Source organism: Mustela nigripes, chromosome 14 (assembly GCF_022355385.1).
Source record: "Mustela nigripes isolate SB6536 chromosome 14, MUSNIG.SB6536, whole genome shotgun sequence".
Classification (NCBI taxonomy): domain Eukaryota; kingdom Metazoa; phylum Chordata; class Mammalia; order Carnivora; family Mustelidae; genus Mustela; species Mustela nigripes.
The window spans coordinates 30,086,112-30,108,056 of NC_081570.1; the positions used below are offsets into that span (position 1 = coordinate 30,086,112).

Here is a 21,945-nt window from a genome sequence, read left to right on the forward strand (position 1 = left end):
CACAAAGCCTCTTTGAATCCTTGGACAGCACCTTAATCAAAGAATCAATTAATATTATTAGGAATAGTGCTGCCATGTTGTCCAAGTTGATGTGCTTGTTTTTCTCCAAAATCCATAACTTCAATCTAATGGGAAAACATCAGATAAACTGACACTGAGGGGCATTTGAAAAGTGTCCGTGTCCAGGGGCACCTGGGTGGCTCAGTCGTTAAACATTCGACTCTTGATCTCACCTCAGGTCTTATCTCAGAGTTGTGAGTTCAAGCTCCATGTTGGGTGTGGAGACTACTTAAAAAAATTAAAAATTAAATAAACGAAAGTGTTAATTTCATGAAAGAAAAGGAAAGATTTAGCAGTTGTTACAGGCCAGAGGAGTCTCAGGAGACCTAACAGCTAAATGCAGTGTGAGGCCCTGGATGGAAGTCGGGAACATTGAAGAGATAAATAGTGGAAAACATGGCAAAATTCTAGAAAAGACTGTAGTTAATAGCCTTGTACCAATATCACTTTTGTGGTTTTGATAATTAGGCTGTGGTTTAGTTACACATGATGTTATCATTAGGGGAAGCTGGGTAAAGAGTATGGGGAAGTCTCTGTACTATTCTAGCAAAGACTGTTCTCTAAATCTAAATCACTTAAAATTATTTCAAAATAAAGCTAAAAGCATAAAGTGACTCCCACACACCCTTCCTGCATGATCCCCAGTCCCACCCCTCCCTTGACATCCTTTATAGCCACTCACATAAAATCACCTTGTTTGCTACTTCCACACGCACTGCAGATTCCTTGGGGGTGGAGGGGGGGTCCCTCTGTGTCCCCAGCTCTGGTTTCCCTAGTGCCTCCATAGTGATCTGCATACAGTAAGCACTGCTTTCAAATGTGTAGGAGCAAATGAATTAATTCTCCTGGATGTCACCAGGAAAAACGAATGGGAAGATTGAGGGTTTATAGAAAGCATCCTGAGCATGTATAGTCAGGAGTCTTTTCCCATATGGTCAAAGATGAAATTATGGGACTGCCCTCCCCCAACCCCCCACCGCCAATTAGGAATCCTCACCCCAGATGTTGCAGATGGAAGAAATAATTGACTACCCGGAAATCTTGCCCCAGGCATCAGTGGTTCCCCCAGAGCCACCCCAGGGAGAGGATTCCTGACAAGACATAGCTCTGATGGCCGGGATCCAGAACATAGGCCAGGAAGGGAGCACCCACTCCTCCTTCAGCCTAGCCAAATCTGCCAGGGACTGGGAAATGAACTTCCCAAACCCATAAGCAGTAGCAAAAAAAAAAAAAAAAAAAAAATTACTGGGAAAACCCAAGAAGTCACATTGCACAGACCTTGGCCTTTCCCATAAATTCCCTCTGCAGACCATCAACAATGGCAGAGGGTGGAAGGTGGAAGGCAGCAGCAGTCCACTTCCAGCTGGATTTTTATGCCGTCCTTTCAACATCAGATGGTGAAGGTCCAGCCTGATGTAGTGGAGCAACCCAGATGGGAGTCCGGATCCCTGGGTTCCATCTCTGTGTGTGTATAAAAGTGGAAGGAGACTGTGTGTGGTGACCTCTGTCCTTAGAGCTCTGATGTTCTGGAATGTTCAGCACTTTCATAAAGGGTCAGTTTCTATTTTGTGCCTGAGCCAGAACAGCCTCAGTGGTGGTTCTGAGGGGCTGCCTTTCTGAGCCTGGGCATCTTTGGGAGATTCCAGACCTTGGGAAAGTGGAGGCTTGGCAAGAAGGAAATGCTCCTGTGTGATATGTTAGAAGCATTTGCTGGACCAGAACCAAGTACCTACTCCAGTAGAAAAAACATAGCCTTTTGCAGTTTCAATGGACCCTGTATCAAATGGTCATTTTGCAGATGTGGATATGAGGCCCAGAGGATCAAATGCCTTGACAAAGGTCAGGCAAATAAAAAGGAAACCATCCAAATGCCTTTCAGTTGAATTAATATATTTTTATGTTACATAACCTTTCGTTCCATACTCTTATTTAGAAAAAGAAAAATTGAAAGTCTCCTTCTTCCTCTGGGCTCCCGAGATTCACACATGAAGGTTCTACTGGTGCTGGCAGGAGGTTATCACTTTGATAGAGGGATGAAGTGAGAAAATTGGAGGCCTGCACTCCTTCTCAACTCCTGTTCCTATGGAATGGCCATCAGTCCTACCTACCTGATAATGCCTGCCCCTCCCAAAGCCCTTTCAGGCCCCTCTGTGGAAAGACTCCTAGTATCTCCAGTTCACAGATGAGAAGATTGAGGCCGGAGAAAGTATCTGGTCACTGATAGGCTCAGGTCTGGGATCAGAAGCCTGAGCTACAGGCCAGAGGACCTATACTTCTCAGTGCTATGTTAGTGACAAAAGCAGGGGCAGGTGGCCCAGGAGCTACTTCAGGGGCAAATCCAGATCCTACTATTCCTCAACACCAGCTTTTGAGAAATACTATTTCTGGGGCACCTGGGTGGCTCAGTTGGCTAAGTCAGTTAAGACTCTTGACTTCAGCTCAGGTCATGATCTCGGGGTTGTGAGATCCAGCATGGAGCCTGCATACAACTCCCACTCCCTCTGCCCCTTACCTCCTAAAAGAAAAGAAAACTTTTCTAATACACAGAAGCAACTGCTGGAAAGCTATACTTCTACAGGTTCCAGCATAGAGAGAGGGGCCACTCCCCTTTGGTCAGTTACAGTCATGTCTAGCATAATGCTCTATCCCAGGAAGTTTTAACAATTTCTGATGAAAAGCATCACTTTCCTCACAACGTCCTGGCTTCTGGTGCTTGCCTGGAACAGCCAGAGCAGGCAGTTTCCTGTGCTGAGCTACTGGGTGGTTCATCGATTTCACAAACACATAGGGTAGAAGCTTGGAACCGGGTTCAGTTCAGGTGCACAAGGCTCCCCTGACCCTACACACATGGACCCCCAAGTCAGCAAGGGAGGGAGTCCCTAGAATGTGGTCCCCCAATGGAGCTGGCAGATTTGTGGGTTGTCCCCTCGGTCCCCAGATCCGACAGGAAATCAGCCGAGATCGCCTGCGGCCCCACCCGCGCGCCAGCCCCACAGCCTTGGGAGCAGATATGTGTTCACGGATCTGGGTTCGAGGGTCTGTGAGGAGTCAGGTGAAGGGTGGGACAGAGCCACCTTCCTTCCTACTCTGGGCCATACCCTGTCACAGCCAGAAGCCTCGACCTGAGGCGTTCTGCACATCCAGGATTCTTATACGGCCACGAGGCAGAGGTGGTCTGTGCGGCCCCTGAATCCACAGAAATTGTCACCAAAGCTGTGCGTGTGGGAGTGTCTGTAGGGAGGAGAGGACGCATGTGGCAATACTTGTGGCCCGCATCCCCGGGTGTGGGACCAGAGCCCTACAGTCCTCGCTTTCCACGTGTGTGGGAGCACATGGGTCCTTCCCTGGGTTACCGCCCCTAAAGCAGCCTGGCTCCCGGCTGCACATGTGCCGCGTGTTCGCCAACCTGGTGGAGCCTGGCCGTTGTCTTTTTTCGCCACTGCATTCTGGGAAGGAGAAGCCCACCTTGTCCCGCCACTGGGTGTGTCCACCGGCCCCACCCAGCCCATCTGTTGGCCTGTCCCTCTCTGGACCCGGTCCCCACTGCGAGGACAGGAAGCGTTCCCCACATCCGCCTCTGCCACCAGCTTGGTGACTTGTGGTCACAGACACCAGAAGCCAGAGAGAGAGTTTTTAAAAAGACTCACAGACATGTCATTAAAATCTCAGTGTTGGGTTTGGGGGAAGGTGCTGGGTGGCTCCCGCCCCTGCTTTCTGGAAACAGATTTGGGGCGTTTGACAGTGACAGGAGACTAAAGTGGGATGGTACTAAATATACCGTCCTGGGCATTTCCAGGCAGCGGGGGGATGTGGGATTGACTTGCCACCCCAGCCTCCGGCCCAGACAGACCAGCCCCGCCTTGGCTCCCCTACAGCCTCTGCATCCCTTTCCCCTTCACCCCTATCTTCCACCCCCGCTTCAAACCACATCGCCCCCCTGCTGCCCAGAACCCTACACCCCGCTGGCCAGATGCACAGCCGGTGCTCCCAGGCTGGAATTCCAGCCCTCCAGAGTCAGACCACAGCTAGACTCAGGGCCGGTCCCCCACAGCGCTGACCTGTGGATGCCCCCACCCTGCATGCACACCTGTGCCTCCAAGGTCCCCTCTGCCTAGAACGACTTCCCTGCCACCTTTTCCACCCCACAGGACTCTGTCCCATCCTTCAGGGCCAGTTCAGGTGGCACCTCTCCTAGGAAGCCTGCTCAGATCCCACCCATCATGGGACCGTCCAGCTTCCCTGGGACCTGACCAGGTGTCACCAGGCGCTGTCACTCCTACTTTGCTTCTTCTTATTCCTTTCCAGGTCTCCCTCTGAACTCCTTCTTCCCTCATCTTGTCACCAAACAGGAACTGCCATCCTTTGTCTTTCGCTGTGTTTGTGGCTGTTGTTTTCCCTGCCTGTGCTATCTATTCCTCAGCCCTAGGCCTTTCTTCAGGCTGGGCCATTCCTCTGCATTGTCCTCCCTTGACATGGGGGCACATCCACTCTCAGCCCTTGAGGCCCAGCTCCAGGGTCAGTTGCAAACACTCCCTCTCCCCCAGGCTTCCATGCACACACATCGACAGATTCTGCACATCCCCGGCCTCAAAAATGTACTCAGCTCTGTCCCTGTCCACTCTGTGGCCTGTTTCTGCCTTGGGTCTGATGTCAGTCTTCCCAGAGGAGGGACGTGCCCTCAGGCCCCATCCTTGGGTCCCAGAGCCAGCAGGGGAAGGCTGGGGCAGGCTGGGTTTGGGGGTTGGGGGTCAGAAGCAGAGGCAGCTCTTGCTGGCACCATGGTGTGCTGGGCCCTGTGCCGGACACCTCAGCGATTGACCCGCCATGCCTTCTCAGCACCAGGAGACAGAGCTTGGGAGCAAGTCCCCTTGCAAAGGAGGGAGCCGTCCCCATTTCCCCCAGCCCCAGCTCTGTCCAGAGCACAAGTGACCGAAGGCCCCACTCTCTCTCTCAGTGGAGCGTGACTGCACCCTGGGCTACCAGGAGCCCCACTGGAAGGAGTTCCGCTTCGACCTGACCCAGATCCCAGAGGGCGAGGCAGTCACAGCCGCCGAGTTCCGGATTTACAAGCTGGCCAGCGCCCACCTGCTCAACAGGACCCTGCACGTCAGCATGTTCCAGGTGGTCAGGGAGCAGTCCAACAGGTGCCTACCCTCACGCTGCCTCCTGATGAAGCCTGGCCGAGGAGGGGACACTTCCCAGAGGACAGAAGGGGAGCTCCCTGGGCAGTACACCCTCAGAGGCAGAAGGATATTTGGCCAAGGCCTCATGTCAGGCCCAACATAGGTCCTGCTTCACATCCCTGCCATGCTGTCCCGGCTGTGGGACCATGGGCAGGTCACTGAGCTCCCGAGCCTTGATTTCCACACCCCTGCTGGGCCCAGTAGCATTTTGTGCAGTACATACAGTGAGAGAAGGCACACGGGGCGCCCACCCGAAGCCAAGCGGGATAGGTGCCCCACACAGCGTCCCCCGGGTGGGCACTGGAAACGCAAAGGCAGCTGTGCCAGCCCTCAGTTAATTGTTTTTTCATGTCCACAGGGAGTCTGACTTGTTGTTTTTGGATCTTCAGACGCTCCGAGCTGGGGACGAGGGCTGGCTGGTACTGGACGTGACAGCAGCCAGTGACCGCTGGTTGTTGAGCCGGAACAAGGACCTGGCGCTCCGCCTCTATGTGGAAGCGGACGACGGTAAGGCTCAGGGTTGGGCAGCAGACCTTCTCCTGGGGGCTCTTCAGTGCTGCTGGCACAGAGCCAGCTGCAACCACCTCCTTTGGCCCTGGAGGCCTGGCCTCTCTCAGCCCAGTGGCTGGGGTGATAATCCCCTAACCACTTTGGGTGCTCACTGGGGTGCAGAAGCCACGGTACCCACAGCGGGAGCCCCTACCACGCTGGTCTCCCTCCTCTCCTTTTGCAGAACCAACATTTCAGTCACTAAGAGAGAGTCCATGTTGTCCCTCCCCACGAGCAGCCGTGTATGTGGGCGTGTCCATACTGGGCACGGCCGAAGGGAGGCAGTTACACCCTCAGACTCGGAGCAGAGAGGCCTGGGTTTGAATCCCAGCTCTTCAGCACTCTAACCCGGTGAGCTTGGCAGGGTACTTACCTTCAGGGTCTCAGTGTCCTCCTCTGTAGAACAAGGGTTCACATCTTCATTCATTCCCCAGGCAGCTGGGGGAGAACCTCCTTCATCGCAGGCAGTGGAGTGGGGGAGGGAGAGGCAGAAAGTGGGCAGGATCCACAGGATGGTGGATCTGAGCTACAGCAAGGGGCCGCCATGGCTGGAGCTGGGTGGGCAGGGGCGAGGTGGGAGAGGAGACTGAGAGCTGCAGGGCACATCCTGAGTGTGGGTGAACCCGGGCCCCGTGTCAGGGTGGCCCCCTGTATTTCATAGCAATGGAGGATGACGGGATCTGAGTCAGGCTTTTAGAAAAGAGCCCTCTGAGACAGCCCCTGGAGGAGGGCATCACTTACCCCGGTGCTTAGTGAATTAGGCTTCCCATAAGTACAGTGGGGACGGGGCAAGCGAAGTGAGTTCACAGAGGAGAAAGCTGATGGCACTAACTTAGCAGGTGACCAAGGCTCAAGGTGTCCTGCACCTGCTGTATCCCCTTGACGTGATGGAATGGGAAGGGCCCTTCATCTCGTTCATCCCAGAACCCCACCTGACCGTGGGAAAAACATCAGACAAATCCAAATCGAAGGACCTGCTACAGATGCCTGACGAGTGCTTCTCACAACTGTCCAGGTCGTCAAACACAACGAAAGTCTGAGAGATAGTAACAGCCCGGGGAGCCTAAGCAGTTGTAGCAATGGAATGCCGTGTGGGATCCAGGATGGGACCCTGGAGGAGAGAAAGGACACTGGGGAAGACCAGTGAGGTCCGAATACATCGTGTTTAGTTTATCCTCGGACTTAGTGTTGGTCCTTTAGTTGTGACAAGTGCACAGTGCTAATGTCAATGTTGGCATTTCCCGGGGAAACGGGCCTGAGTATCTGGGAACTGTCTGTACTGTCCTTGCGGTTTTTCTGTAAATGTCAGCTGTTGTAAAATAAAAACTTAGTGTGTGTGTCCAACAAAGGCCCTGTCCCCCTGCAGTAGTCTGGGGGGGACAAGAGCAAAGTCGGAGCAACAGGAGCCACGAGCTGCAGGGGAGAGTGGAGACGTGCTTTTTGGTTGGTAGCAGCAGAAATAGAGAAGAGGGGATAGAGGAGGAATGATGGAAAACGTGGATCGAGCCAGTGGCCATTTTTAATAGAATCTTTATATTTTTCTGCCTGAGTTAAAGTAGTAGATGGGCAGGCTTGAGGGAGCAAACCAGGAGGCCTTTTTCGGCAGCGATGTTATTGAGAGCCCTGGTTGACGTCCAGATGGAGAGTCAGCTAGGACAGGTGAGAGCTGGGGCACAGGTGAGAAGCGCCCACATCTAAGTGGCTTGAGAGGCCTGGAACTGGAGCAGGTCTCCTGGGCAGGGGTGTGGATGGAGAAGGAAGGGGACGGTCCAGAACCCTGGGGCTTCCCCCATGGAGAGGGCTGCCCAGAAGGGTTGATGTGGAGCATCTTTCCTTCCCATGGGGGTTCTGGGGTGTAGAAGGAGGCCTTCTGGCTAGCCTGAGGGCTCAGGGTCAGTCCCTCACAGACACTACCACGGGGCCTCTGCAGGCATGGCTCCCTCCCCATCAGGCGCAGGGTCTTGGGTTCAAGTCCCACAGGGTGGGAGGCATGATGCTTCCCAGGATGTCGGGGGTCACCTTGTCCCCGCGTCACCACCCCGTGTGCCCTCCCTGTTCTCTGATGCGGCAGCTCTGGCAGTCAGTCAGTCCCCACCAGGTCTGGAGCCGGAGGCAGAACACAGGATGGCAGCCCTCCATCAGTTCTCCAGATTTTACACGGACTCCGTGCACATCTCTGACAGCACCAAGCTCAGGGTCGTGGCTTTGGGCTCTGTAGGATTCCAGAGAACCTGATAAAGGGGCTGCTCAAGACACACGTCAAGGAAGTAGCGATGTGGGGGTGGACGACTTTGGGCTGGGCGTTCTCTTGGAGACCAAGCCAGTCCCCCATATCATCGGCTCCGATGCAGGGGAGAACTTGCTGTGCGAGCACCCAGTACCTGTCCCGCTGGGGCTGGGGCTACCTTTCCAGGGCTCCCTGAGGGAGTGCATCCGCAACGGGGGTTGGGGGGGTGTGGGGGTGGGGCCCTGTTCTACAGGCCCACAGCCTACAGGACCCTGGTACAGGAGGGAGGCGCCCCCATCAAGTAATTGCAGGAGGCCACATAGCCCTCCAGAGCCAGTGTGGAGAGGTGAGGGACTTTCTCCGGGATCTCCGTCTTCCAGAGCTGCCATCTTGGCTACGTTTGCTTTGGTGAAAGGGTGAAAGGCCCACTGCGGAGGAAACCTTATCTTCAGAAGAAGCGCCAGGAGTTCCAACGTGCCCACGAGCAAAGCTGCAGAAACCTCCATGGTTGGGGGCGGATGAAGCTGCGGGTGTGGGCAAGTCTGCCCCCGAAGATGTCCAGGCTCCTAACACTGATGCAACCATCATCCGGAGGGAAAAATATGAGAAATGAATTGAGCATCTCATGGTGCAGCCAGAGGAAGGTGAAAAAGCCAAGTGTGTGGGTGACCCCAGGGCCTGGAGCATCACATGGGCAGCTCTTGAACACGAGGATGGCATGTGCGCCACCTGGAGCATAGGAATCCCGCTCCTGCCCAGCCACTACATCAGCCCGGATGTAACTGTTTATCCTCGCCATGAAAATAGGATCCTGGGCTTGGGTCCATTTCCATTAAAAGAGGAGGCGGATGCAGATCTCATCACTGCGGGTGAGCAGACAGTCACCATTTCCCCCGGGGGCTGTTTTTCTCCCACGAAGACTTGTCTATAGTAATTCTAGGGGACACCTCCACCTCACCATACTGGGAGCCGTGCAGGTTTCCTGTCTGGTAACAGGCTAACCGGGTCACCTCCAGAAAGAAGGGGAGTGGCCCGGAGGGAGCCATGGATTTGGTGTCCAACACCAAGGCCAGAATGGTGGTCACCATGCAACGCCACACCAAGGACAAGGGACCCCACGTCTTGGAGAAATGCACTGGGCCGCTGACCAGGGCACTGTGCGGACAAAACCATCAAGAAGGCTGTGTTCCACGTGCACGGGAAGAAAGGCCCCACGCGGATCGAACTCTGGGATGGCCTGATGGAGGACGACGTCAGAAAGAGCTCGGGCAGCCCTTTGCCCTGTCCCCAAACCTCAGACCCACACAGCAGGTAGCAGCCTGAGCTGGGAAGGAAGCCCCGGTCACAGAGGGTGGGTTTCACTGGAAACCAGAGGAGGTCTGGTCACCTCTCTCCATGGCGCTGGCTGTCTGACCTGCTTTCCCACCGCCAGACTATTCTGCCAAGAGGGATATGGCTTTAATTAAAAGCCAAAGAAGAACGGAGCCCTTTATCTTGTTTGTTCTGTACTTCCCAGAATGGTCTGGTACCATCGTCAGGCGCTGTGAAGGCCCTCCTCACTGTGCTGTTTACATGACATTGTGTGCGGCTCGAATGAGCCCACGGGACAGCTTTCACAGAAGGGCCTCCCCTTGTGAATGAGTCAGGAAACGTGGGGGGATGGGGAGGAAGGCGTGACCACCCCCATACCCCCAAGGCCCCACTTTGCCAGCACCATATGCCCCGTGACCTGGGGGATGCTGTCCGGGGGAGCTTGTCTTCCTGCGGCCCCTCTGACTTTTCCTCTGGGGCCTCCGTCCTCTGGTCAAATTCTGTGTCCCTGCGGCCTCCCTCTTCCTCCCTGCACGTCCTCCTCCTCGTGGCTCGATGGGTGTGTCTGGAACGAAAGCAAGGTTGTCTTGCTGGGCCAGAGGACTGGCAACGCAGTGACAAGGTTCCCCTGTCGAACAGCCGTCCCTCCGTGTGCTGTCGAAGGCTGCGGCTTGTGGGAGGAGGTTCTAGAAACCTAAGACGGATTTCTGGGTTTTCTCATCCTCAGGCATGGGATTCCTTTGTCGCCCAGGACACTCAGACCCTTTCTGCCTGTTGTGGAGCCCTAGACCGGCCTTTTGTCACTACTCCCTTGTAACACAAGAGAGGCCGTGGGGTGTTTCCTCCTGAACATAACAGGTTCATACACATGCCCGTGCAGCCATGTGCAAGTCCAGATGTGTACGTGTGTGTGAGGTAAAAAAAAAAAAAAAACCTGACACAGAGTACAAGGCACATTCTCAGCGTAGCTCTCAAGGGCACACAACCATCAGAGCAGGTGGGCAAGAACTGGAGATGCTAGCTGGTGAAGGAAGGCCTTTCAGGGAGGCCTCCTTGGAGCCTCACCCCGAAGGAAGGGCCAGTTCCTGGAATGGAGGGATGCGGACACCGCTCCCGAGGGGCAGCCTGAGGGGTGGGGTTTAGTGGCCAGGGACCATGACGGGGTTGGGTGTGGAATGGGAGGGCAACAAGTGGATGGACAGTGGGGCACCTTTTGGGGCTTCTGCAGAGGGAACCTGATTGGCCCTGGGCATCAGTTTTCCAGCAGCAGTGTGGACAGGCAGAGCTCCCCAGGAGCGGACAGTGAGATGTGTGAAGATGGTAGGAAGAAGGAGAAGGGTTGAGTTCCTCATTCTCCCATGATGAAGTAAGCAGGGGAACAAAAGCAGACTGGATCCATAGCTGGGATTCTCCGAGGGTTCAGACAGGCACCCCAGTTGTCCTTCAGCCTGGCACATGGTCACCTCCGTGACCACAGGCTGAAGTGGGGCCGGGTCTGTGGGAAAGAGCCAGATGGCGCCCAGAGCAGGAGGCCTGGGGGAGAGGCGGGAGTGATCTAGGCCTGGCACAGTTTGGGGGTAGGTGAATGAGGCCTTGAGCACCTGCCCCGGGACAGGATGGGGCTGGCGAGCTGGCAAGACCTCTGGGCGCTGATGGAGCAGACTGAGAAGTGGGGAGAGGCTGGAGGACTCATGGGTGCCCCTGGCCCAGAGAAGCAGCATATTCCATCAGGCCAAAGGGGAAAGGCCACAATGTGGCCCACGCTCTCAAGCATGGCTGCACACACCTGTCAAGTGCAAAGGGGCCTGCCAGCACCCTCACAAGGTCAGGTATAGAGGCAGGGACCTTGGGCCCCAGAGGCTCCCACCTCTACCTTTCTAGAAGGCAGCCTTCCAGTGCCGGGCAGCCTAGGGCATCACCAGCTAGATAGCTCAGGCCTTCCCTGCAGCCCATTCTCTGCCACCGGGAAACCCCAAGAAGATCCTTGATCAGATGGGTGCACAAGGAAAGTGAATAGTGAACACAGCCTCAGACGAGATTGCCCTCCCTGGCTCCTCGGTGGCCAGTTCTCTCCAGGAAACAGGGACAGGACAGCAGCACCCACAGGGGTGGAGTGCTGCCCAACCCAGGGTCATGGAGTTCCACTCCATGTGCCATGTTAACGACAGTCACCCTCCTGCTCTCATCCACTCTGGGCTCCTTGTGGCCTCTGGCATTGCCCCTCTGCTCACAGGCCATATATGTGTCTCGTGGCTCCGTGTCCTTTAGGTTCTGCTGCTTCCTCGTGGCTGACTTGCTGTGACCCAAACTCTTCCGAATGGCTTCTCTCTGGGCTCCTTCCAGGGTCAGCTCCTGCTGCTGCTGACCTCCTGTCCAGCAGGATTGTTCCCAAGTGAGCCTCTAATGGGTCCAGGGCATTTGTGTGTGGCAGGTGATGTCATAGGCCAGAGTTCGGTCTCTGGACTGATTCGTTGTTCAGTCAACTTGGCCCAAGGACATGGGCCTAGAGCATAGCTATTGAAGGACTGACCTTTACCAGCCGAGCACACTGTGGGTGGGGCAGGCAATGCCCTTGACCTGTGATGTATCCCAGTAACTCATAATAGACCCACTAATGGAGCAAACATAGGTATTTGTACATGTGGACGTCTGTATACTGTATGATAAATGCATGTGTTTCTATACATATGTGTGTGTGTGTCAGGGTGGTCACATCGAGGGGACAGGGACACGGAAGGGGAACAGTTGGCTCTGCATGTTATAAAGCATAAAACTGAGTTAGTAATCCTCTCCTGTTGTTTAAGAAAATTCCACAGGAAGAGAAAATGAAGGGGTCTGTGGCACTCTCGTCTTCACAGTGGAAGCCAGGAAATAACTGACGTGTTTAAAGTGAAGCTAATATCTAAATATTATGGTGTATTTTCTCAAAGGATTTTATACATTTGAAATGCTCATTGTGGAGACATTTAAACAGCAGTGAACATGTTTTTGTGAAAGTTGAAAAAAAATATAGACATTCATGGTCACCATTGTGTAAAACTTTAATTGACATAAAAATATTCCAGAAATATGAAAATGCTGTGTTGTAGTGTAGAGAGATTTCAGAGGGATCTTTTTTTTTTTTTTCTCAAAGGTTACTTTACAGTTGCTATTGTATTACTTGGACAATTAAAAAATCAGAGGCAGGGAGCCTAGTGGCTCAGTCAGTTGAGAAGCCTGCCTCACTCTTGATTTTGGCCCAGGTCATGATCTCAAGGTCATGGGATCAAGCCCCACCTGGGTCTCTATGCTCAGCTGGGAGTCAGCTTGAAATTCTTTTCCCCTTGTCCTCTGCCCCTCCCCAACCAAAATAAATAAATAAATGGTTAAAAAATTAGGAGGTCCTTTGGAAATACAAAGAGGTACAGGAAGTTAGTTTTATTGGTAGAGTCAACATTTCCAGGGATCATGTCTGTGTTTCTTAAGGCATCCTCATCTTGAAGCAGCTTTGGAGCCAAATCCCATTTTCACGGGCATCCTTCTACCTAGCCAGACCCACAGTCTTTTCTTTTTTGACCCACAAACCTGGGGTTATCTCCTTAAATGAATAAGATCTTGGGGTCTGGAATTAGACATGGGCTGAACCCCAGCTCTGGGACTTTGCCCTGATGTCGCTGCCCTGCTGCCCCCGGTGTCCTATTTGTGGGCATCAGGGGACACTTAAGGCCCTGCTCTTGGAAGCAGCAGACAGAACAAGCCCTCGCTATGCCCTGGCAGCTGCTCCCATCTGCTGGGGCACAATCCATCGAGTCCTCCGAAAGTATGGGGTGGGCGGGAGAACTCAGGCTTGAAGCTCTCAGACAACAGTGGGAACCATGGTTCTGTGCTCCCCTGGTGGTGTGGCTCCAAAGTTTCCGAATGAGACATGTGGTCCAGGTTACTGTGGAGACACACAAGGTCACAAGTGGGAGTCACTCAAACCAGTTAAGGGCTTCACAGATGGCAGTGTCGACCACTGTCACAAATGACGACCCTGTGTTGGCAAGGCCCCCCTCCCCTGTCTCCCTCGGACCTTTTCTCTTGGGTCTCCAGATGAGGAAACTGAGGCCCTCTACCTCTATGCGCCAGAGCCCGTGTAGGCTCTAGTGGAAGGGTCCCCGCTGTCCCCCGTGCCCGGCCCTGCCTGCGAGTGACCGCACTCTCTCCTGTCTCCATCCCAGGGCACAGCGTGGATCCTGGCCTGGCCGGTCTGCTGGGGCAACGGGCACCGCGCTCCAAGCAGCCTTTCCTGGTCACTTTTTTCAGGGCAAACCCCAGTCCCATCCGAGCCCCTCGGGCAGCCAGGCCCCTGAAGAGGAGGCTGCCGAAGAAAACCAACGAGCTGCCGCACGCGAACAGACTCCCAGGGATTTTTGGTGAGGTCCAGGACGGGCCTTGGGCTGGGCCCCAGAACAGCTCCAAGGGACAAAACTCTCCAGGCCGCCTGTAGGTTCAAGCCTGTGCTCACCCTCTAGCACTTTCCGGACACCTCCTTTGCCTCATGTGCCCTCCCTGTCCCTGCCACCCAGAAGCGCCTTCTCAGACCTCCTCTGGCTCACCAGGGCTTTTTCCAGAAGTCTGTCAGCAGCAGGTGCCCCTTCCTCCAGGCACTGGTGGCTCTCAGGTCTCCCCTGGGGACCCTGAGGATCCACAGTTGTTTATGTGAAGGTCTCCCCACCGGACCGAGTCCCTCAGGATCGGGGTGGGCCTGCCCTGCCCTCCTGCCCTCCACGGGGAGTCAGCCTTTGGCCTCCATGGAGCCACTCAACCCGGCGGAATGGGTGTGGCAGGAGCAGTTGGAGGAGGTCAGGAGGTGTCTCTGCAGATGAGGAGCTGCCTGATGGCCTGGGGCCCCCTACCCTGTGCTTTGGCGCCTCGGGGGCCACAGGTTGGAAGTCAAAGGAGGCTGGGCTCAGTGCAGGGTTACTCTGTAGCTATCAGGAGCCACCTGAAGCCATGGGTTTCTCGAGCTGGGTCAGGGCACCAGCAGAGCTGCAGGATGGGCTTTATGACACCACATGCCTTAATTCCTCTTCATTTATTCAACAAATGTACCCAGTGGGGTGTCCCTGCCCTGGGAGCCTCCAGGGGTAGCTGCGTGAGCAGGAACCCCAGAAAAGACCTGTGCTTCTGTCCCTGCAGACGATGTTCACGGCGCCCACGGCAGGCAGGTTTGCCGGCGGCATGAGCTCTACGTCAGCTTCCAGGACCTCGGCTGGCTGGTAATTTCTGACTGTCCTCCTCCTTCTTAAATGATGGTCCCCACCCAAACATCCTAAGTGTAGCTCCAGGAGGAGGTAGAATTATGGGTGATTTTCATTTTCTCATGCATTAGGCTCTTCTGTGTTTTCTGAAGGGAGAATATCTTACTTTTATTGTGAGAAGTGCTTCTTGGTAAAAACCATGAAAAGAGGGATATTTTGAATCCTCAGCCCTAACAGGTCAGATCTGCAACAGGGAAACGGAGGCCATGGTGGGCAGTGCGCCTGTGCACCTGCTGGGACTGCAGCTCTAGGAGGCGTGGGCGGTAGGGGCAGGTGGGGAGGACAAGGCCCGGGCTGACTGCACATGAGGGGGACAGAGCTGTGCCCAGCCCCACCTGCTGAGAGTGCCCAGCCTCTTGGGGGAGCCTGTCTGAAGGGACCCTGGGGTTGGCTGACTGGCCTGGGGCTGAGGGCTGGGTGCGGGGCAGTCCCGAGCCATCCTGTGCCGGGTGCTAGATTCAGGAGCTCAGGAGGGGGCATCTGGATGGGACTCACCTTCTCCCCTTACACCCCCAGGACTGGGTCATTGCTCCCCAAGGCTACTCGGCCTATTACTGTGAGGGGGAGTGCTCGTTCCCACTGGATTCGTGCATGAATGCCACCAACCATGCCATCCTGCAGTCCCTGGTCAGTACTGCGTCTGTCTGGTCCGGCTCCCGGGGACGGGGGTTGGCACGGCCGGGTGAATGGAAGCCCCTGCCAGGGGGTCAGGGGGCTCTCTCTGCCCAGAACCTTCCCTGCACACATGAGCAGGGATGGCCCGCGCCTGGAGGGAAACGGGTGCCTGTATGGCCGTGTAGACGCCTATGCACCTCAACCTGCATATACTCGACTTACCCTGACTGCTGGTGCACACCAACCTCTGTGCACTGCACACACACGTGTGAGGACACCACAGACAGTATGTGGGTACCCAGATTTACAAGACATGCTTGCTCATGGTCAGACACACGACACCTGCGTTAACAGTCGTGCATCCCTCCTGGGGCCCATGTGCTCCGAACACACACATCACCATGTGCACATGAGTGACACGCACGTGCGCTCAGCCGCCTGCTGCGTGCGTGTGCAGGGAGGGGCGCAGGTGTGCCTCGCTGAGCTGCTGGGCTCCGGCCTCCCCTGTTCACCTCCCTACCGGCGCTTTTTCCCTTTGTGCTTTCCACGGACGGTATGGCTTTGGGTGCTGTGGCCGGGGTACCTTCACAAGCTGAAAAACCTATTGAAATGATTATATGGTTTTATCCCTTTCTCTTATTGATGTATCAGATTGACTGCTTTGTGAATATTGAACAACCGTCACGTCCAGGGAGTAGATTCCACTCAATCATCGTGAATGATTTTTTTAATGTATTGTTGGACTTAGGGTGCTAATATTTTGTTGAAGATTTTGCATCTATGTTCATCAGCAATATTGGCCTATAGTTCTCTTTACCCGTGGTGTCTTTTTCTGGTTTTAGGATCAGGGTAATAATGTTGGCCTTGTAGAATGAATTTGGATGTTTTCCTTCCACTCTTCTTTTTGGGACAGTTTGAGAATAGGTGTAACCCCTTTCTAAATTTCTGGTAGAATTCACCAATGAAGCCTTCTGGCCTTGGACTTTTGTTTCTTGGGTGTTTTACGATTACTGCTTCAATTTCATTGCTGGTAATTGCTCTATTCAACTTTTCTATTTCTTCCTGCTTCAGCTTTCATAGTTTATATGTTTCTAGGAATTTATTCATTTCTTATAGGTTGTCCAATTTGCTGGCATATAATTTTCATAATATCCTTTTATGATCTTTTACATTTCCGTGGTATTATTACTCCTCTTTCACTTCAGATTTTGAGTCTGCTTCCTCTCTTTTTTTTTTTTGAGTCTGACTAAATGTTTACTAATTTTATTGATCTTTTCAAAGAACTAGTTCCCGGTTTCCTTGACCTGATCTATTGTTTTGTTTTACTAAGTATTCTCTGCACCCAAAATGAGGTTCAAACTCACAGACCCAAGATTAAGAGTCCCATGCTCCACCAACTGTGCCAGCCAGGTGCCCTGTCTCTTTCTTTCAATTCTACTTTGTTTACTTCTGCTGTAGTCTTTATTATTTCTTTCCTTCTGCTGGTTTTGTTTATTCTTTCCTTAACTCCTTTAGGTGTAAGATTAGGTTATTTGAGATTTTTGTTTGTTTCTTGAGGTAGGACTATATTGCTATAAACTTCCCTCTTAAGACAGATTTTGCTGCATCCCAAACATCTGGGACAATTGTGCTTTCATTTTTCATTTGTTTCCATGTATTTCTTAAATTTCCTCTTTGATTTGTTGGTTGACACATTCACTATTTGATAGCATGTTATTTAACTGCCATGTATTTGAGCTCCTTCCAGACTCTCTTGGGATGGATTTCTAGTTTCAGAGTGTTATGGTTAGAAGATATCTGGTAGGACTTTAATCTTTTTGTAATTTGTTGAGACTACTTTTGTGGCCTAATGTTATCTGCTCTGGAAAATGTTCCCTGTGTACTTGTAAAGAATGTGTATGAAGGCAATGTGTAAAGAATGTGTATGAATGCATTGTGTATGAATGCATTGAATAGATGTTAAAACCATCTGGTCAAATGTGTCATTCAAAGACAGTTTTCTTATTGATTTTGTTCCAATGAGCTATTAATGTGACTGGGGTGTTAAAGTCCCTGATATTTACTGTATTATCATCAGTTACTTCATGTTTGTTATTTACTGCTTTATGTATTCAAGTGCTCCCATGGTGGGTGTATAAATATTTATAATTGCTATATCTTCCTTTTTAAAGATTTTATTTTATTTATTAGAGAGGGAGCATGAGTGGGGAAGGGGGCAGAGGGAGGAGATTCCCTACTGAGCAGGGAGCCCAATGCAGGGCTCAATCCCAGATCCCTGGGATCATGACCTGAGCCGAAGGTAGAGGCTTAACTGACCAAGCCACTCAGGTGCCCCCCCCCTTTTAAACAATCGTTTTATCTTCTTGTTGGATTGTTCCATTTATGATTATATAGTGTCATTCTTTATCTCGTTACAACCTTTATTTTATTTATTTTTAAAAGATTTTATTTATTTGACAGAGATCACAAGTAGGCAGAGAGGCAAGCAGAGAGAGAGGAAGGGAAGCAGGATCCCCACTGAGCAGAAAGCCTGATGTGGGCCTCCATTCCAGGACCCTGGGATCACGACCCGAGCCAAAGGCAGAGGCCTTAGCCCACTGAGCCACCCAGGCACCCCACAGCCTTTATTTTAAAGTCTATTTTGTTGCATATGAGTATTGGTGTCCTGATTTTATTTTCGTGTCTGTTTGCATAACTGCTTCTCCATCCCTTTACTTTCAGTCTGTGTCTTTAGACAGCAGGTGTCTTTAGATCTGAAATGAGTCTCTTATGTAGGCAGCATATATATGGGTTTGGTTTGGTTTTGCATCAATTCCATCACCCAGTCTTTTGATTGGAGCACTTAGTCCATTTACATTCAAAGTAATTACTGATGAGGATGTGTGTATTGCCATTTTGTTACTTCTGTATCAGTTGTTTTTATATTTCTTAGCTCCTTTCTTCCTTTGTTCTCTTATGACTAGTGGCTTTTTTTAGTGACATATTTGGATACCTTTTCCTTTAATTTTTGCACATCTGTTACTGGGTTTTGATTTGCAGTTATCATTAGGTTTGTACATAACATCTGCTGCATAGAGCAGTCTATATTAAATTGATGGTTGTTCAAGATGAGCCCATTCTTTACAACCCCCCACCCTTTTCATTTAGGTGTATGTTGTCCTGCTTTACATCCTTTTATTTTCTGAGTCCCTTGACTGATTTTTATAAACATACTTATTTTTACTGCTTTTGTGCTGCTTTTCTTAATTTTAGAGTCTTTTCTGTCCACTCAAAAAGTCTTAACACTTCTTATAGGGCTGGCTTAGTGCTCATGAATTCCTTTAACTTTTGTTTTCTGGGAAGCTCTTTATCTGTCCTTCTATTTGGAATGATAGCTTTCCTGGATAGAATATTATTCCTGGCTGCAGGTTTTTCCTTTCAACACTTCGAAGAGATCACGGCACTCCTTTCTGGCTTGCGATGTTTCTGCTGAAAACTCAGCTGATAACCTTATGGGGTTTCCCTTGTATGTGACTGTTTTTTTTCCTCTCTCTCTCTCATTGCTTTTTTTTTTTTTTAATTTCATTTACTTATTTCACAGAGAGAGAGATCTCAAGTAGGCAAAGAGGCAGACGGGGGGGGGGGGGGGGGGGGGGGGGCCGGCGGGGGGGGGGGAGCAGGCTCCCTGCTGAGCAGAGAGCCCGATATGGGACTCAATCCCAGGACCCTGAGACCATGACCTGAGTTGAAGGCAGAGGCTTAACTCACTGAGCCACCCAGGCGCCCTCTCTCGTTACTTTAAAATCTCTTTATCACTGCTTTTTGCTATTTTAATTACTATGTGTCCTGGTGTAGCCCTCCTTAGGTTGATTTTGTTTGGGGATTCTCAGTACCTTCTGAATCTGGATTTCTGTTTCTTCCTTCTACTTCTTCAGCTGTTATTTCCTCAAATAAATATTCTGCCTCCTTTTCTCTGCTTGTTCTGGGATCCCTATAATGCAGATGTTATATGCTTGATGGTGTTGCTGAGTTCCCAAAGTCTACTCTCATTTTGCGTATTTGTCCCCTCACCTGGTGAACATGATTACTTTCCATTACCCTGTGCTCCAGGTCCCTGAGTCATTCTCTGAGCCCTCTGGCCTACTATTTATTCTATCTGGTGTGTGTGTTTTAAAAGTCATTTGTTGTGTCCATCTCTGATTGGTCCTCTTTTATCTCTTTGTTAGGAGTCTCACTGATATTCTCTATTCTTGGCAAGTATGGGATCATTTTGATCACTGTTTTAAATTCTCTATCAGGTATATCATTTACCTGTTTTCCATAGGTCTCTTGCTTTGGTTTTGTCCTGTTCTTTCATTTGGAACATGTTTATCTCCTTATTTTGTCTAACTCTCTGTGTCTGTTTCTCTGTGTTAGGAAGGTCACCTACGTCTCCTACTCTTATAAGTAGTGGTCTTCTGAAGAAGAGGTCCCGTAGTGTCCTACAAGTGTCCCCTGTTCACTGGAACCTGATGCCTCACAGGATGTCTCCTATATGTGTTGGATACAGCCTGCTGTTGTGGCTGAGCTGCTTTTTCTTCCAGTCTGATTGTCCGTGATGGCTCTCTCTGCCTGTTGTGGGTAGTGTTTGGTCTCTGTGGCGGTGGAGGGCCAGTCTGGGGCCACGGCAGCCTTGAGTGGAGTCATATCAGGCATTTGTGAAACGCAGCAGCACCAAACCACAGGGTGTTTTCCTGTGTTGTCCCCTGAGCAGCTTTTGTTGGTGTGTGGGGCCTATAATAAGACCCGCTGTCTGTCCCCAGTCACCTGCTGGGGCGCAGCCTGACTGGTGCATGTAGTAGTCATCTTTGCCTGGGGCAGGAGTCTCGTTGGGGGTCCTGTGGGGCTGTGTGCACACCACCGTGCTTATGGTACAACCTTGATTGGGCTCCAGCCCAAGACTCTACTGGAGGGGGTGGGTTTGCCACACTCATGGGAGGTGGGCTACACAGTGTTTGCCGGGGTGGGGGGGTGCTGTGCTGGTGCTCTGCAGGAGGACACTAGCCTCTGCAGGAAGCGAGGCCAGCCAAAGCTCAGGGGGGCTGGTGGGAGCAAGGTTTGTGCGACCACCCTCTCTCTGCAGGAGGGGACCCACGGTGCTGGAACTGAGGTGGGCATGGCTGCAGGAGGGGGGTGGCAATGTAGGTGGGGGGTATTGTGGGTTCCCCACAGGCTGTGTATTTATGCTGGGGGACGGGAGGGAAATGGTGCCTGTCCACTCCTTTGTTCCCAAAGGAATCCCCCAACATCTCTGTGCCCGGGATCACACTCAGGGGTAAACAGCTCTCCCTCCCCTATGGCCCAAGGTTTCTTCCAGCTGCTGCTTCTGTGTTGGATCTCTGTGGGCCATCTGTCCCACTGTCTCCATAGGCAGGGACTCTGTTTCCTCCAGCCTTCCCAGAACCAGGCTGCTGAATTTTCAAATTCCAGGATTCAAGTCCTGCTGGTTGTAAGAACTCATGAAATTCAACTCCTCTGGTTTCCAAAGCCCAATGTTATAGGGATTTGCCTTCCCCATGCAGCTCCTTATTAGTGTTTCTGTCCCCTATCTCAGACAGATGCCAGGCCTGGGGAGCTTCCTGCCACGCTTCTGCCCTTCCTGCTCTCTTCCATGTGGCCTCTTCTCTGCCTCTGGTTTTGGAGTTTGTTCTGGTCCTTTGGTCATTTTCTGCCTTACTTACAGGGATAGGTCATCTAGCTGTATGTGCAGGACGGAGTGAGCTCAGGGTCCCCCCCCCCTCTGCCATCTTCTACCAACTCTGCCATTCCTAAGTGCTTTAAATGTTCTTGATTCTGGGGTTGAGATTTCTTTCTAGAATGTTTACCTAGAATCCCAGTTCCTGGTATCCCCGAGCCTATTTGTCTAGTAAGAGGTGGTTGAAGGTGAGGCCCCCAGGGGAGAGAAACTGCACCTCACTGACAGGGGCTTCGGCTCTGCAGCCCTGCATTCCTCGCGTCAAGTGGGATGGATATGCTGTCCCCAGCCCCCCGAAGCCACCTTCCGGGAGGAGCTCAGGAGTGATGAGACCTGTGAATCCCCGGGCTGTCCTTGATGCACGTGCTTCATGCTCCTCCTGGCTCCTGGGCGCCTGCAGCTCCCAAGTCAGGATGGCTCGATGGGCTCCGGCTGGAGGTGTTGGGTGGCCAGGAAGGTGATGCTGGAAGTGGTCAGAGGCCGAGTCACAGGGCCTTGGGGTCCCACTTATGGTGCCAGGTGGGTGGACTTAATCCTATGTAAACTGAGAGGCTGGTGCAGGGGGTTAGTAATGAAGTCTCCGGAGCTGACTTACTCTAGAAGCGTTGCTCTGGCTGCAGTGTGCAGGTGGGCAGGATCAAGGGTGGGGCAGGCAGGGAGCGGCTCGGGGACCCTGTGGTCCCCTGACAAGGGGTGGGGCAGGGCTGCTGTCCAGAGTAGGTGGGGGTGGGGGTGGGGGTGAACCCTGGGGTCTGCAGGTGAACCCAGGGATAGGAGGCCTTGTCTGGGGACAGAGTTGCTGTTGGAGTAGAAGGACTGCTTTGTTGTGCTTTCCCGTGGGTCCTGTTTGTCTACCGGCATGTTCCCCGTCTCCCTAGCCCATCCCACCACTGCTCAGGAGAACTGTTTTTAGGAGGCCTGAGGCCACTCCCTCAGCAGGCTCTTTGCTGGCAGTCAGGCTGTTAGGAGGGTCACAGGTCCCCACACCTGGTCCCTGTCCTGCCG

At 52.4% G+C, this 21,945-nt stretch overlaps 1 protein-coding gene and 1 long non-coding RNA gene across 2 annotated transcripts in view; one reads left to right on the forward strand and one right to left on the reverse strand.

The window, feature by feature from the left end:
- Nucleotides 1-21,945, forward strand: part of BMP8A (bone morphogenetic protein 8a) — a 34,594-nt gene that overhangs the window by 8,668 nt on the left and 3,981 nt on the right. Inside the window, exons 2-6 of the mRNA XM_059377379.1 lie at nucleotides 5,015-5,204; nucleotides 5,602-5,750; nucleotides 13,530-13,724; nucleotides 14,491-14,570; nucleotides 15,129-15,239. Of these exons, the coding sequence (XP_059233362.1) occupies nucleotides 5,015-5,204; nucleotides 5,602-5,750; nucleotides 13,530-13,724; nucleotides 14,491-14,570; nucleotides 15,129-15,239 (725 nt within the window). The remainder of the gene's footprint in view (nucleotides 1-5,014; nucleotides 5,205-5,601; nucleotides 5,751-13,529; nucleotides 13,725-14,490; nucleotides 14,571-15,128; nucleotides 15,240-21,945) is intronic.
- The window catches only part of LOC132002272 (uncharacterized), a 31,004-nt gene continuing 21,453 nt past the window's right edge, over nucleotides 12,395-21,945 (reverse strand). The window contains exon 6 of the long non-coding RNA XR_009399789.1: nucleotides 12,395-13,249. This is a non-coding gene — a long non-coding RNA (uncharacterized LOC132002272). The remainder of the gene's footprint in view (nucleotides 13,250-21,945) is intronic.